Genomic DNA, 12,585 nt, shown 5'->3' with positions numbered 1-12,585 from the left:
TTCATCTGCAGGCCCGGCAGGACCCCTTGCCTCTGACCGGGGTGACTGCCAGCCGGGACAAGGGTCCTGGTCGGCCCAGGGCTGTGGGAAGGGATACCAGGGAGACCTGCAGGCCATGTTGGGCCGGCCACACCCACTGAGCCCCTCCTGGCCACCATCACTTTGTTCCCACCCCGCCCCTCCAGCGACTCTCCAGGCTCTTCTGAACAGCTGGTGGGAAGAGTGAGGGTCGAGCAGCCTGCCTTCCCGTTCCTCTCTCTGCTGTGCCGCCCCGGGCAAGTTGCTTTCCCTCTCTGGGCCTGTCTCCCTTGCTGCCTTTGAGGGGCAGGGGCTACCAGGGTAGATGGGAGGGACCCATCATAGTGAAGGGCTCTGAGTCCCAGGCTGAGGCGTGCTCACCCAGGATCAATGTTGGGAGGGGCTGGAAGTGGGGGGTGGGGAGGCCTTCTCAGTCCTCAGGCTCCAACCAGAGAAAGTGGGTCTGCCTGGGCCAGCCCCAGTGTGCTGCCCAGTGGCCATCAGCCTCCTGTGGCCGTTCAAGCCTGATTTTTAGCGGATTAACATGCTATAAAAGGAAACATTACGGTTCTCGGTCACACCTGCCACACTCCCAACACTCCATGGCTACATGTGGCCATGACGGCTACAGTACCCAGCACAGACCCAGAACACTGATTTCCTCACCGTGGCAAGTTCCACTGGGCGGTGCTGCCCTGGGGCTGCGTGGGGGTGGGAGGCGCACGTACCCGATGGGCTGCCGTGGGCCAGCTCTGGCTCGCTCTGCACAGAGAAGCTGGACCACTGCAGGGGGCCAGGATTTTCCACAGGGGCATTTTGGCAGGGCCAGTCTCCACAGCTAAGAATTGCCCTTCACACTATGGAAGGTCTGGCCTCGGGTGCCCCCCACTCACATCCTGCGCGAGGCATCAGCAGCACGCCCCATCATGACCACTGGCCTCCGAATGCTGGGCGTGGACGGGCACCCAACACTCTGCTCCCCTCCCTGCCGCAGCTGTCAAAGGATGTCTTGGTCCCGTCCCACCCTTCCTGTTGTGCAGATGGAGACACAGAGCCTCAGGGATCTGTGCGGGCTCCCACCTTTTCCACTGCAGTGAAAGACAAAGGTTCTCCTCGTTGCAGAACAGCCCCCCTTTTGTCCCCTCCTGCCCCGGTAACAAACACTGGAAACCACGAACGGTCTCCCTGGGACACACAGCGTTTGTCCTATTTTCTCCCACACACCCACCCGGCCTCACGCACACACGCCACACTTCCCTGCACTTTCTGGAGGCTCTGGACGGAAGGCAGCCCGCGGCGTCCCAGGAGTCCCAGGCCAGAAACTTCTGCTTTTGTGGAACATTCCTGACAGAGACGTGGGGAGCCTTCAAGGGAAGATTCTAGACGAGAATCCAGGAGGCCCTCGCTCCCTGCTTTGGAACTTCAGAGGGGCTGGGTTGTGCCCCATCCCTTGAAAACCCAGCTTAAGTGGGGTCTAGGAGCTGCCCTCAGCATACATTCTCATGAAAACCAGAGTTCTGGGCCCAAAATGGACCCAGGACCATCACAATTGCCCTCGAGGTGGCCCCACTGTCCCCTCGTCCTTCCAGTCCTGGGTCTCCCCACTCCAGTCCCCTCTCCTTCCTCCGGCCTGACATACTCATCCAGTCCCAGCCAGGGAGCAGGCCCTGTGGTGGGCTCTGGGGCTGGATCCGGGGTGCCCTCGCTTACATTCCAGTAGGGAACACACACAGTCAACAAACACTTCGGAAGCAAACACTACGGTAGTACGCAGACGCAGTGAGCTGAGGGAGTGCGGGAGGGAGGCGTTAGGGACATTGGGGGCAGCCCTGTCCAGAAAAGAGAAAGTCACGTAAGTTAAAATCCCAAAGGAGGTGAGAAGGTGAGTCCCGTGGGTATCTGGGGAGGAACTTCTGGCCACAGAACAGCCGTGCAAAGGGCCTGAGGTGGGGAACCGGAGGAGGCTGGTGTGGCTGAGCTGAGTGGGCAGGGGCAGCAGGAGACGTGGGTGCCAGGGAGGCTGCAGTGGGGAGCCAGCGGGCAGGGGAGGCCAGCATAATAACCAGAGGTGAGGTGTGGCTGTGGGGCTTGCGGGGGCCGGGGGGACAGCACGGGGTTGGGCTCCGGACGGACTCAGGGGAGAGTCACCGGAACATCCTCACAGACTGCCACATGGGGACGCCTCCCTGAGCTCAGCCCAAAGCCCAGAGGCTCACTCTGTCTCCCCACCCCCTTTCCTGTGCCCCGGCGTGTCTGCTTCTCTTTGGGGACCTTTGCCCTCTGTCCTCCTCCCCAGTCAGGGAGGAGAGCTTTGTCCTGGGCTTTGCTCCGGCTCCTTCCTCATCTGGTAGGGCCCAAGGTGGCAGCTGCTGAGGGATCCCTGGGTGCTGGCCAGTCGAAGGGGCGGTCATCCCCGGGCCGGTCGAAGCCCTGCCCCCTGGCCTGGCCTTCGGAGCCCTGGGTCAGAGAGGGGCTCCTGAGTTTGCCCGGCATGCAGAGGGCTAGCACGTTCGCTAGGGAGCCTGGGGCTTTAGGCCTTTAATTTGGGGGGATGGGAACACAGGGAGAACAAAGCAGAGAGAGAGCAGGAGGAACGGAAAGCAGCTCGCGCTGGGGGCGTGGGGGCCTGCGGGGCTCAGCCCGGGGAGCCAGACATGAGGCCGCGGCTGGCAGCCCTCCTGCCCCAGTGGGCGGAAGCAGCTGGCTGCCGCGCTGGGTTGATGGTGGCTGGTGGCGGCCCCGCTCTGCTGAGCCCGTCATGGCCCCCAGCCTCGGCTCCCTCCTCGGGGCTCACAGGACACCCCAGCATCTCCTACCCGTGGGCCCGTGTGAGGGCTCAGAGGAGTGGGGGCCTCACGGGGGTCCCAGGGCTCCCAGTGGTCTGCCGCTGAGATGGCCCAGCCACCCGCCTCTCCCCCAGTGACAGGGGTCGGAACGTGCTGGGGGCCTCGGGCAAGCCCTCCGGCCTCTTGTGCGTCCTCTCCTGGAGCGCCCTCCCAGGGCGCCCTCTCAGTCTGGGCTAGACCGGCCAGGCCGTCAGGGAAGCTGTCTTCCCTCCTCTCCATTTCTGGCTCCTCGGGGTCCACTCGGCTTCCCCAGAACCTCTCGGGCAGGAGCCGGGCCTACCCGGGGGGGCTGCAGGTGCTTGTTTGCCTGAAGCGTGTCAAAGCCAGAGGCCTGAGCTCCCTGGCCTGTGGTCTGCTGAGGGCCAAAAAGCTTTCCGAAGGCCATCTGAAACCCAAACGTCTTCCCACGACTTCGACTTTATTAGCCTGACCGGTTCCAGGGGTGGGAGCCTCTGAAATCAGCCAGGGCCTGCCCACCCCCCAGTCCTCTGGCTGCTTTTGGTGTGTGTCCGCAGGAATCCCGTCCTCCCCGTCCCCACGCATCTGTCGCCTTCTGCTCCCCAGAGGGTCAGGCTTGCCTGGGCAGGGCCGCACAGCGCAGCTTTGCTGGGACTGCCTGGTGGCCATCGTTGTCCTGGGGGTGTGATCCGGGAGGCAGAGGGGACGAGGCAGAGCAGGAGGGACCCAGGACCCAGGGACAGAAGGCAGGGAAGAGGGTCATGCCAGTAGATGTTTTGAGTTCCGAAAGCCCAGAGAAGGACTGAGGGAGTCACTTAAGACCCTGTACGAGGTCCTCCCCCAGGACCACGGGACAAGAAAGTCAAGGATAGGAACCGCATCGCAGTCACGAGGACGGAGCAGGTCTCGGCCTCCCGCTCGGCAGAGGCTCCGCCCATGCGGACATCAGTAGATCCCCTTCACCCTCTTGTTGTCGGGGTCGAAGGGGGACTTGAGGTGAGCCTGGGCAGGGCAGGTCACCCCCATCCGCTCCACAGCATACTCCCCGCTCTTCACAAAGTCCAGCGAGACCTAACACAGGAGAGGAGGGATGGGGGCCTTCGTCACCTGCTGGGTGCAGGGCTCATACCCACCTGAGGCAAACGCCTCTCTGTGCCAAGGGCCCCCCTCCGGACCGAGGGGCTGTCCTGAGCAGGTAAGGCCCCGAGTGGGACTTGACCACCTCCTGCCCCAGAAGCAGCAGACCCCTGGGAATCTGGGCAACAGGAGACAGCCCGGTGTGCCCGGGCCCTGGGCACACTGGCCTTGCTGGCCTCGCTCAGGGGTCCTGTTCTCAGCACAGAGACGACACCCAGGGCCTGGCCATGGACAGGGCATCTGGGCCGTGCTCTGAGACGTAGAAGACTCCTCTCCCAGCCATGCGGGACCGGGGCCCAGGACCCCCAGTGTCCCAGGGTGGGAGCCGCTGCATCCCACCCCCTCCTGAGGCCCAGCTCGTCCCTTGCACCCCTGCCTGGGCCGTCTGACTCACACCCCGCCTCCTCCTTGCTGACCCTCTAGAGTCTCTGTTGGGGGTGGGGGGGGAGCCGTAGCCCAGAGTTCTCTGAGAACGGCCACGGCTCAGGCAGGAAAGCTCAGCCCCAGACGGATAGGCTTCCCGGCCCCGCAGCCAGAGCCTTCCAGCGCCTCCGTGTCCCAGCGGTTGCAGGGCTCGCGTGGTGCTCCAGCGATGCAAGCCGCTACGTCCATAAGGGTGTTGTGACGGTGAGCTCCTCCCCCTCCTCTCTCGAGCCACACGGCCCAGCCCGTGCAGTGTGACCCTCTAGGGATCCTCTTGGGACCAGCTGGTCTGGCAAGAGATTCCAGAACCCCCTTGGGCTCTGACCCCTCCCGGCCGTCAGTGGGGCCCTTCTCCGCCCCTGCTCCCCCACCAGAGTGGAGGGAGGAACGGGGTCACGTGGCAAGCTGTGCCCATGCTTGCACACGAGTCTGTGTGTGCACACGTGTGCACACATTCATGTGCACGGATGCACGTGTCCCCCATGCCTAGAGCGCCTCTGGGATGAGGGTAGAGAGGACAGGAAGGGGGTCCTGGGAGGACGGTCAGGTGTCCAGTGTCCACCCCAGGCTGTTGGTGCAGAGGGTGCCAGCCCTGGGCCGGGCCTCGGACGCAGAGAAGCCTGGAGCTCCCAAAGTCAGACTCTTTCAGACAGAAAACACAGAAACAGCCCTGACCCTGCCCGGAGAACACCCCAATCCTCACCCCTCCCCCAGCTTGGTGCAGGGGTACATGCGTCCCAGGGGCATCTGGTGAGGAACCCGGCTTCCCTTGGGGTGAGGGGCTCGACTCACCGGCCCCCCGCTGGGGTCCCGGATGTAGCCGTAAGCGACGGTCTTGTCAATGGCGAACCCAAAGTCCGCTCTCCGGATGTGGCCCACCACCTGGCCATTTCTCCAGATAGCCTCCAGGCCGAACATGGGCACCTTTCTGGAAGAAGCAAGACACAAGGCTGGGGCCCCAGAGCCCCCAGAGGGGGTCCTGTGCGCCCGGAGCCAACCCAGCGCCCCCAGCATGCCTGTGCCCGGGCTCCCGACCACGCAGAGAAGACCGCAGCCGGGCTCTGGCTGCCGTGTCTGCAGACAGGCCGTGGGTATTTGGGAAAGGCCCACCTCTCCACTGATCTTCACTGACTTCTGAGCAATTTAAAACCTTATGCCCCCGAGGCTTGCTGTCCTCTGCCTGGCGTTCTTTTCACAGTACGACGCATCATCTAGCAAATGTCCTTTTCTTTAGTGCGCGTAAGGAATGAGCGCTGACCACACATTTTTGGGAATTCAGAACAGAAATCACAGAGATGATCCTGCAATCACAGCCGCACCAGCGCCCGGAAGTCACCGGCCAGTTTGGGCGCCTCGTTGGTGCTGTCGACCGAGAGCCGGACTGTGCCTGGGGCCGTGTCAGGGGAGCCAGGTTGGGACCCGATGCTGACGTGGCCGTGGGTCCGCGCAGGCAGGGTCCAGTGACCTCTGAGACTGTCTGAGGGAAAAGGCTGGGACCGGCGGGGGGTCCGTGGCACATCCCGACTCTCATCCCACCCGGTGCTGCAGAGCATGTGCCGTTGGCCGATGAAGAGACAGGCCCAGGGTCCCCGCGTGGCCCGGGGCCCAGAGCAGAGGGGCAACTCCCCACAACTCCTGACCATGTCCTTCATCAGGACCAGACCTTCCTGAGCGCAGCTCTGGGTGGATCTTACGGCAGAGAACACCCAGGCAGGCGAGCCGGGCTGTGGCAGGGGCCGTTCCAGAAGCTCCGAGCTCCGGGCGTCAGGCTGCAGGCACTTTCCGGAGGCCAGCGGGCGGAGGGGCTCCGCAGACCCCAGCCCCAGCTCCGTCCCCTCACTGGAGACACGGTTGGTGGACAAGCAGCCTGACGCGGGCCCAGGTGACGGGAGCCCGGGAGAAGCAGCAGGACGATGACAAGCCACAGCTCCGCTCCCTCTCTGCCCCCCACCCCCCTTGAAGCTCTTGACACGTCTTTGGTCGGCTCCAGAAGTCCGGGAGAAGCGGCTCCACCTGGGGCCTCCTGTCAGCAGCAAATCAACCAAGCCCGGCCGCCAGAGACCGTTTCTACCCAGGTTCCCTCGGCGCCGTGGCCGACACACAGCCTGGTGGTGTCATTTCAGAGTCGCCGAGCCCAAGTGGAATCCGGCGACAGTATGGGTCCAGCTCCCAAGGACAGAGCAGAGTGATCTGCTCAAAGCCACCCCTGGGTGGAGGGGGGCTGTGGGTCCCCACAGCGTGGGCTCTCCATCCCGGGCCAAGTGACCCTGTCCCCTGGCACCCAAGGTCTCCGTCTGGAAGTGGGGAGGGTCGTTTCACCCCAGCCTCCCCTCCATCCCCCACCCACCACGTCCCGGGCAGTGGGAGGATGTAACCAGAACACGGCCGGAGGTCACCGCGCAGTGACTGGGACTCTGGGACCTCGGCCTGGATCCACACCCACGGAGGTGGCTCTGGCGCCACCTTTCTCTTTCCAAAGCCCTGTCTGAGGAGGGTGTGCCCCCCCCATGTCCCCTGGACACAGGACAGCAGCTACTCACTCATCCACTGTCAGGCACAGCAGGCGTCGGCGGAGGCCCTCGGCCCGCTGCTTCTCCAAGGCTGCCCGCCCCAGGAAGGGCACGGACGACTTGAGCTTGCAGGTGAAGGCCAAGCCTGCCTCCAGGGGACTGTCGTCGGGGCGCAGGTCTGCGTGCCAGTGCCGGTAGCCTGGGCGGGGGAGGAGAGCCCGGGGTCAGTGCCCTGCAGGGGTGGGGGATGGGCTCCTCTGAAGGCCCCAGGGTTGGGAGGAGGCATCTTCACCTGCACGAGGTGCCCTGGACGAGCCCTCAGTCTCTGCACTGTCAGCTGAGACGCTGGGGAGGGACCCGGGGAGCAGATTTCCCAGGGACACCCAGGCACTGATGCCCAACCCAGCTGTGGCCCCGTCCCCACACGCCCGGGCAAGCACGTCTCCTGCTCGCCCTCCAAGTACAGGTGTCAGGGACCCCAGCACCATCCCCAGGCCCTGCATGGGAGACCGCGTTCATGGGCAGCGCAGGAAGGGTGCAGGGGCGGGGGTGGCGGGCTGGGGAAGCAGGCATAAGTGGGAAACAGAGCAGGGCAGGAAAAAAGTGTGGGGGGCGACAGTCCCGTGCCTGCAGCATGGCTCTGGGCGGCCCACCGGCACCGCGCGACCCTCGCACACACCTTTCTCGATGCTCAGGGAGTCGATGGCCCGGTACCCGGCGTTGACGAGGCCATGCTTGGCGCCCGCGGTCATCACAGCCTGGTACACGGGCACGCAGGCTGGCCTGGGCACATGCAACTCCCAGCCCAGCTCCCCGACGAAGGAGAGTCTCATGGCCCGCACCTGGGGGGACAGGGCACGGCTCAGACGACCCAGCTCAGGGCCCAGCTGCCACGTACTGGTAGCCGGTCCTTACGGCCACCATTCTCGTTAGCTGGCCCTGGGCGGACGGAGGCTGTCCTGCTCCCGGGCATGGGCTCTCCAAAGACAGGGCTCCAGGCTCCGGCAACCTTTAAGGGGAAGAAGGGTGTCAATGGAGAAAGCGGACACACGGTTCTCAGGCCTCAACTCTTCTCAGTGGCTGTGCAAGTGTCCTGGGGAGGCCGTACCGAATGGCCAGAGTGTGCTGTCTCCCAGTTCTGGCCGCTCGAAGCCCCACATCAGGGGGTCAGCAAGCTGTGCTCCCTCCAGCAGCTGTGGGAGAGGGTCCTTCCTGCCCCTTCCAGCTTCTGGGGGCCTCAGGGGCGTGTGGTCACTGCCCTCCATTCTCTGCACCACAGGACTTCTCCTCATGTCCGCATCTCCTCTACTTTCATCTCTGATCGGGACACTTGTCACTGGAGTCAGGACCTACCCCGACCCTCGGTGATCCCATCTCAAGAATCTGACATCAATCCCATCGGCAAAGCCGGCAAGTTCCAGCAAAGGCCGCACTCGCAGGGGCTGGGTGGGGCTCCAGACGCAGACATCACCACCATGACCCGGCCAAGTCCCCCAGACTCCCTCTGGCCTCACTCTTCTCCCCTGTAAATGGGGTCAGGAGCCAGGCTTTGTCGGTTTTAAGAAGCTCCGAGGTGTGTTGGCGAGCCAGTCACTGGGAGGTGGGTGGTACAGCTCGCGGCTCACCGAGGCCGTACCCCGAGGTTTCAGAGGTATCAAGAGGGGAAGCAGCCCGGTGCTGAGTCGTCCCTGTGAATGCTCCCCGGCCTAGTCAGCATCGGCCAGAGGCTGGGCTCTGACCAAAGACCCAGCCTCTGTCCCCGGGACACAGTCTTCGAAGGACCCAGCCAGAAGCACAAGCAGGTGCTCCTCAGCTTGTGGCAACCAGGCCAAGGGTGGGCCTGGGCTGGGAAGGAAGGCCCCTGCCCGGGACAGCCCCAGCCACAAGGTTAGCGGAATCTGCGGTGCAGACAGGCAGGCCTTGAAGGAGAGCTGGGGCCGGGGGCACCGAGCAGGAGCGGGCGTGTTGGGAGGGCTGGACAGAGAGGCCTGCAGTGGGGTTAGAAAGACCTTATCGCCAGGCTGCAGACACGGTGAGAGCTGGGCCCCAGGGGTCTGCAAAGGACCGCGGGTCCCCACCCGCACAGAGATGACAGCGCTATTTACACGGTGTCCCTGGGCCAAGTTCTGCATGCACACTCCATCACTGGCGCCCTTCTTGGCCCCCCACGGTGGCGGAGACCAATGTGAACAACATCCAGGGATGACGTGAAAACAGGGCACCATGCCCGGCCTGAGCACACGCATCTGTGCTGGAGCAGCTGGTCTCCGGGCACGGCCGGCCAGCACACCTGGACGCCAGGCTTGCACCAGCATGGAGGCCACCACCAGCACAGGGCACGACTCCCTGCCCAATGGCTGGTGCGCAGGGACTCGTCTCCGCTCAGTCGGTTTGCTGGCATGTCATCTATACGCCCAGCGACAGGTGTCTGCTTCCTGGCCTTCCCAGGCGAGTTCTTGAGCCCAGAGTGTCCCCACCGGTGAAGTCAGCCCCAGGACTGTCCTTGAAACAAAAGGGACATGGAGAGGACAGGGAAGCACAGGTCTCATGGGAGATGGAGGAGCTTATCCCATCACTGCCCTGAGCCCTAAGTCCCGCACAGCTCCGGCAGGATCCTGTCTACACAGGAGGGGGCGGAGGCCACTCTCCGCAACACAGACCCGGCTCCTTATAAATCTGACACTTTAATCATCTTGCTGCCTCGGGGCTGGATTCTGAAAGCTTTTGAGAGAGTGAACATTTGCTCTGAGTTGCCATTTCCCCAGGCCCCTCAAAAAACCTCAAAATTGACACAGAAAATGTACTGTTGACATTTCCCTGCTTCCCTAGTGCAAGCCGTGGGCCCCTGACAAAGACTGCCTTGTCAACGGGGTTCTAATTTTAGACAGCCCACGGAGGAGCTTGGGGCTCAAAGCCAATCTCATTTTGAAACAGGAGAAATCATTTTTAAAGCTCACCCATTAATGGCCCAGGATTGCAGGTTCATGTCAGACACACATGCTCCCAGTTAAGTGAGAGGGTCAGCACTGGGGCTCAAGCTTGAATCCACCGGTGGGGAGGGATAGAGACATCCCGGGCTCTTCCACTTCTCCCAGGAGCCCCATGAGGCCGGGAGCTGGTTGGCCTGGCTCTGCACGGCACCCTTGTGCTTGGGTCCAGCACACAGTAGGTGCTAAAAAAAATACTTCCTGAATGACGGAGGAAAAGAGGGGCAGACGGACCTCTGCTTCTGGCAAAGCAAGGGAAAGAGTCTGGGGAATTCCAGGTGCCTTTCTACATTCACAAAATTATTCGTCTCAAGACATCCTGCATATATGTCTCCACTAAAGCCAATGGAATTGGGGGAGTCCTCTTTTCTTCTGAGCAGGGACATGTAATAAAGGGGGAAAGCTGAGAATGAGGATATCTGGAACATCGGTTCTGGGTCTGCCAGACCCATGTGGGTCAACCTCTCCTCACCTCTGTGCCCCTATCTGATAGATGGATGAGGCCGGTGCTTGAGATCATCGAGTTCATGGGAAGCAGGTGCCTGATACACAGTCATCTGCCAGTAAAGATTGGGTTGGATTGACTTTAAAAGCAAGCCCCAAACTGAGGCAAACCCCCTTGCAAAACAGAGCGCCTCTCTCTCATAGTAACCACAGGCCCTGGCTGGAGTCACAAAATCATGGACGGTCATGAGGAAGGGCCTTAAAGTAGGTTTGTTTTTTTTTTAAGATTTTATTTATTAATTTGACAGACAGAGATCACAAGCAGGCAGAGAGGCAGGCAGAGAGAGAGGAGGAAGCAGGTTTCCCACTGAGCAGAGAGCCTGATGTGGGGCTCGATCCCAGGACCCTGGGATCATGACCTGAGCCGAAGGTAGAGGCTTTAACCCACTGAGCCACCCAGGTGCCCCAAGTAGGTTTTATTTAAACTCTTTTCTCACCCCAAAGATCCCCCAAAGTACTGTTGGAATTAATAAGCACGTCCGGCCAGGCTGCCTGCTACCAGCCAACACACAAAAATTTTTCTACCTTAACAACGAACAATCCAAAAAGGAAATGTTTTCAAAATTCCATTTATAAGAGCATCAAAAAGAATAAAATACTTAAAAATACACCTAGCTATGGAAGTGAAAGACTGCTATCCCAAAGACTACAAAACTTTGCTGAAAGAAATGAAAGCCGATACACGTAAATGGAAAGGCATCCCATGTTCATGGAATGGAAAACAACGTCATTAAGATACCAACGCTACCCAAAGTGATGTACAGATTCAATGTATCCCCATCAAAATTCCAGGGGCACTTCTTGAGAAATAGAAAAATCAATCCTAGCATTCACAGGGGATCTTAAGGAACCTCAAATAGCCAGATTAATCTTGAAGAGGAGTAAGGCTGTGGGACTCTCAGTCCCTGATTCCGTAACTTACTGCCAAGATCCCATGATCAAAACAGTGTGGTACAGGCATAAAAGCAGCAAATAAACCAGTGGAATAGGAAAGAGAGCCCAGAAGTAAACCTTCGTGTACATGGTCACGTGATCCTCTGCGAGGCTGCTGGGCCCACTCAACGGGAGAAGAGACTGTCTCTTCAACAAATGGTGTTGGGAAAACTGCATCTCCACATGCAAAAGAATGAAACTGGGCCCTATCTTGCACCATATACAAATTTTAACTCGAAATGGATTGAAGACCCAAGTGTAAGTCCTAAAACTATAAAACTCCCAGGAGGAGCCAGGGGGAAGCTTCGTGACATCGGACTTCTTGGATATGACATGAAAGGCACAGGCAACGAAAAGCAAAATTCGTCCCATGGGACCACATCTGTGCATCAAAGGAAACAGCCAACAGTGAAAAGACAACCTACAGAGTGGGAGAAAACACTTACTTATCATAGCCGAAAAGGGGTTAATATCAAGAATACATAAAGAACTCCTACAACTCAACACCAACAAAACAAATGATCTGGCTAAGAAATGAGGAAAGGGCTTGAATTGATGTTTCTCCAAAGATGATATACAGATGACTAACAAGTATAATGAAAGCCTGGTCATTACCACTAACCATTAGAGAAATGCAAACCAAACCCACAAGGAGATATGCCCATTAGGACGACTACTGTAAAAAAATAAAAACAAAACAAAACAACAACAAACAAAAATAGAAAGTAACCAGTGTTAGCAGGGATGTGGATAAATCGGGCTCTGCTGATGCAACTGCTAGGGAAAACGAGGTGGAGATTCCTCAAAAAAAAAAAAAAAAAAAAAAGAAAGAAAGAAAAATAGAATGAGCACGTGTCTAGCAATTCTACCTCTGGGTAGATGCCCCAAAGGATTGAAAGCAAGATCTGGAATGGATATTTGTCCACCCGTGTTCCCTGCAGCATTCCTCACAATGGCTAAGAGATGGAAGCCACCCAAGTAGCCACCGACAGAGGCCTAGAGGGACAAAATGGGCCCTATCCATACAACGGAGTATTATTCAACTATTACAAGGAAGGAGATTCCGACACCTGCCACAACATGGATAAACCTTGCGGACATGATGTTGAGTAAAATAAGCCAGACACAGAGACAAATCCTAATCCAAATTCCACTTCCATGGAATTAAATGAGTCAAAGTCATAGAGACAGAAAGTAGACGGCTGGTTCCCAGGAGCTGGGGGAAGCGGGGCTGGGAGTTGTTGGTTAACAAGTATTGAGTTTCTGTTC

The 12,585-nt window shown here is 59.5% G+C and overlaps 1 protein-coding gene across 9 annotated transcripts in view; it reads right to left on the bottom strand.

Annotated features, from left to right (window-relative positions):
• Positions 1 to 3,250: 3,250 nt before the first annotated feature.
• SARDH (sarcosine dehydrogenase) overlaps positions 3,251 to 12,585 on the bottom strand; it is a 60,590-nt gene continuing 51,255 nt past the window's right edge. For all 9 annotated transcript variants that reach the window (XM_047699267.1, XM_047699264.1, XM_047699262.1 and 6 more), the window contains 4 exons: positions 7,572 to 7,734; positions 6,923 to 7,091; positions 5,175 to 5,310; positions 3,251 to 3,893 (listed from right to left, as the gene is read on the bottom strand). In XM_047699267.1, coding sequence (XP_047555223.1) covers positions 3,768 to 3,893; positions 5,175 to 5,310; positions 6,923 to 7,091; positions 7,572 to 7,734 — 594 coding nt within the window. In that variant the 3' untranslated portion in view covers positions 3,251 to 3,767. The remainder of the gene's footprint in view (positions 3,894 to 5,174; positions 5,311 to 6,922; positions 7,092 to 7,571; positions 7,735 to 12,585) is intronic.

This window comes from Lutra lutra, chromosome 13, assembly GCF_902655055.1.
Source record: "Lutra lutra chromosome 13, mLutLut1.2, whole genome shotgun sequence".
Lineage (NCBI taxonomy): Eukaryota > Metazoa > Chordata > Mammalia > Carnivora > Mustelidae > Lutra > Lutra lutra.
Note: the sequence above shows the minus strand (reverse complement) of the source record. Positions and strands in the feature narration are given on the sequence as shown.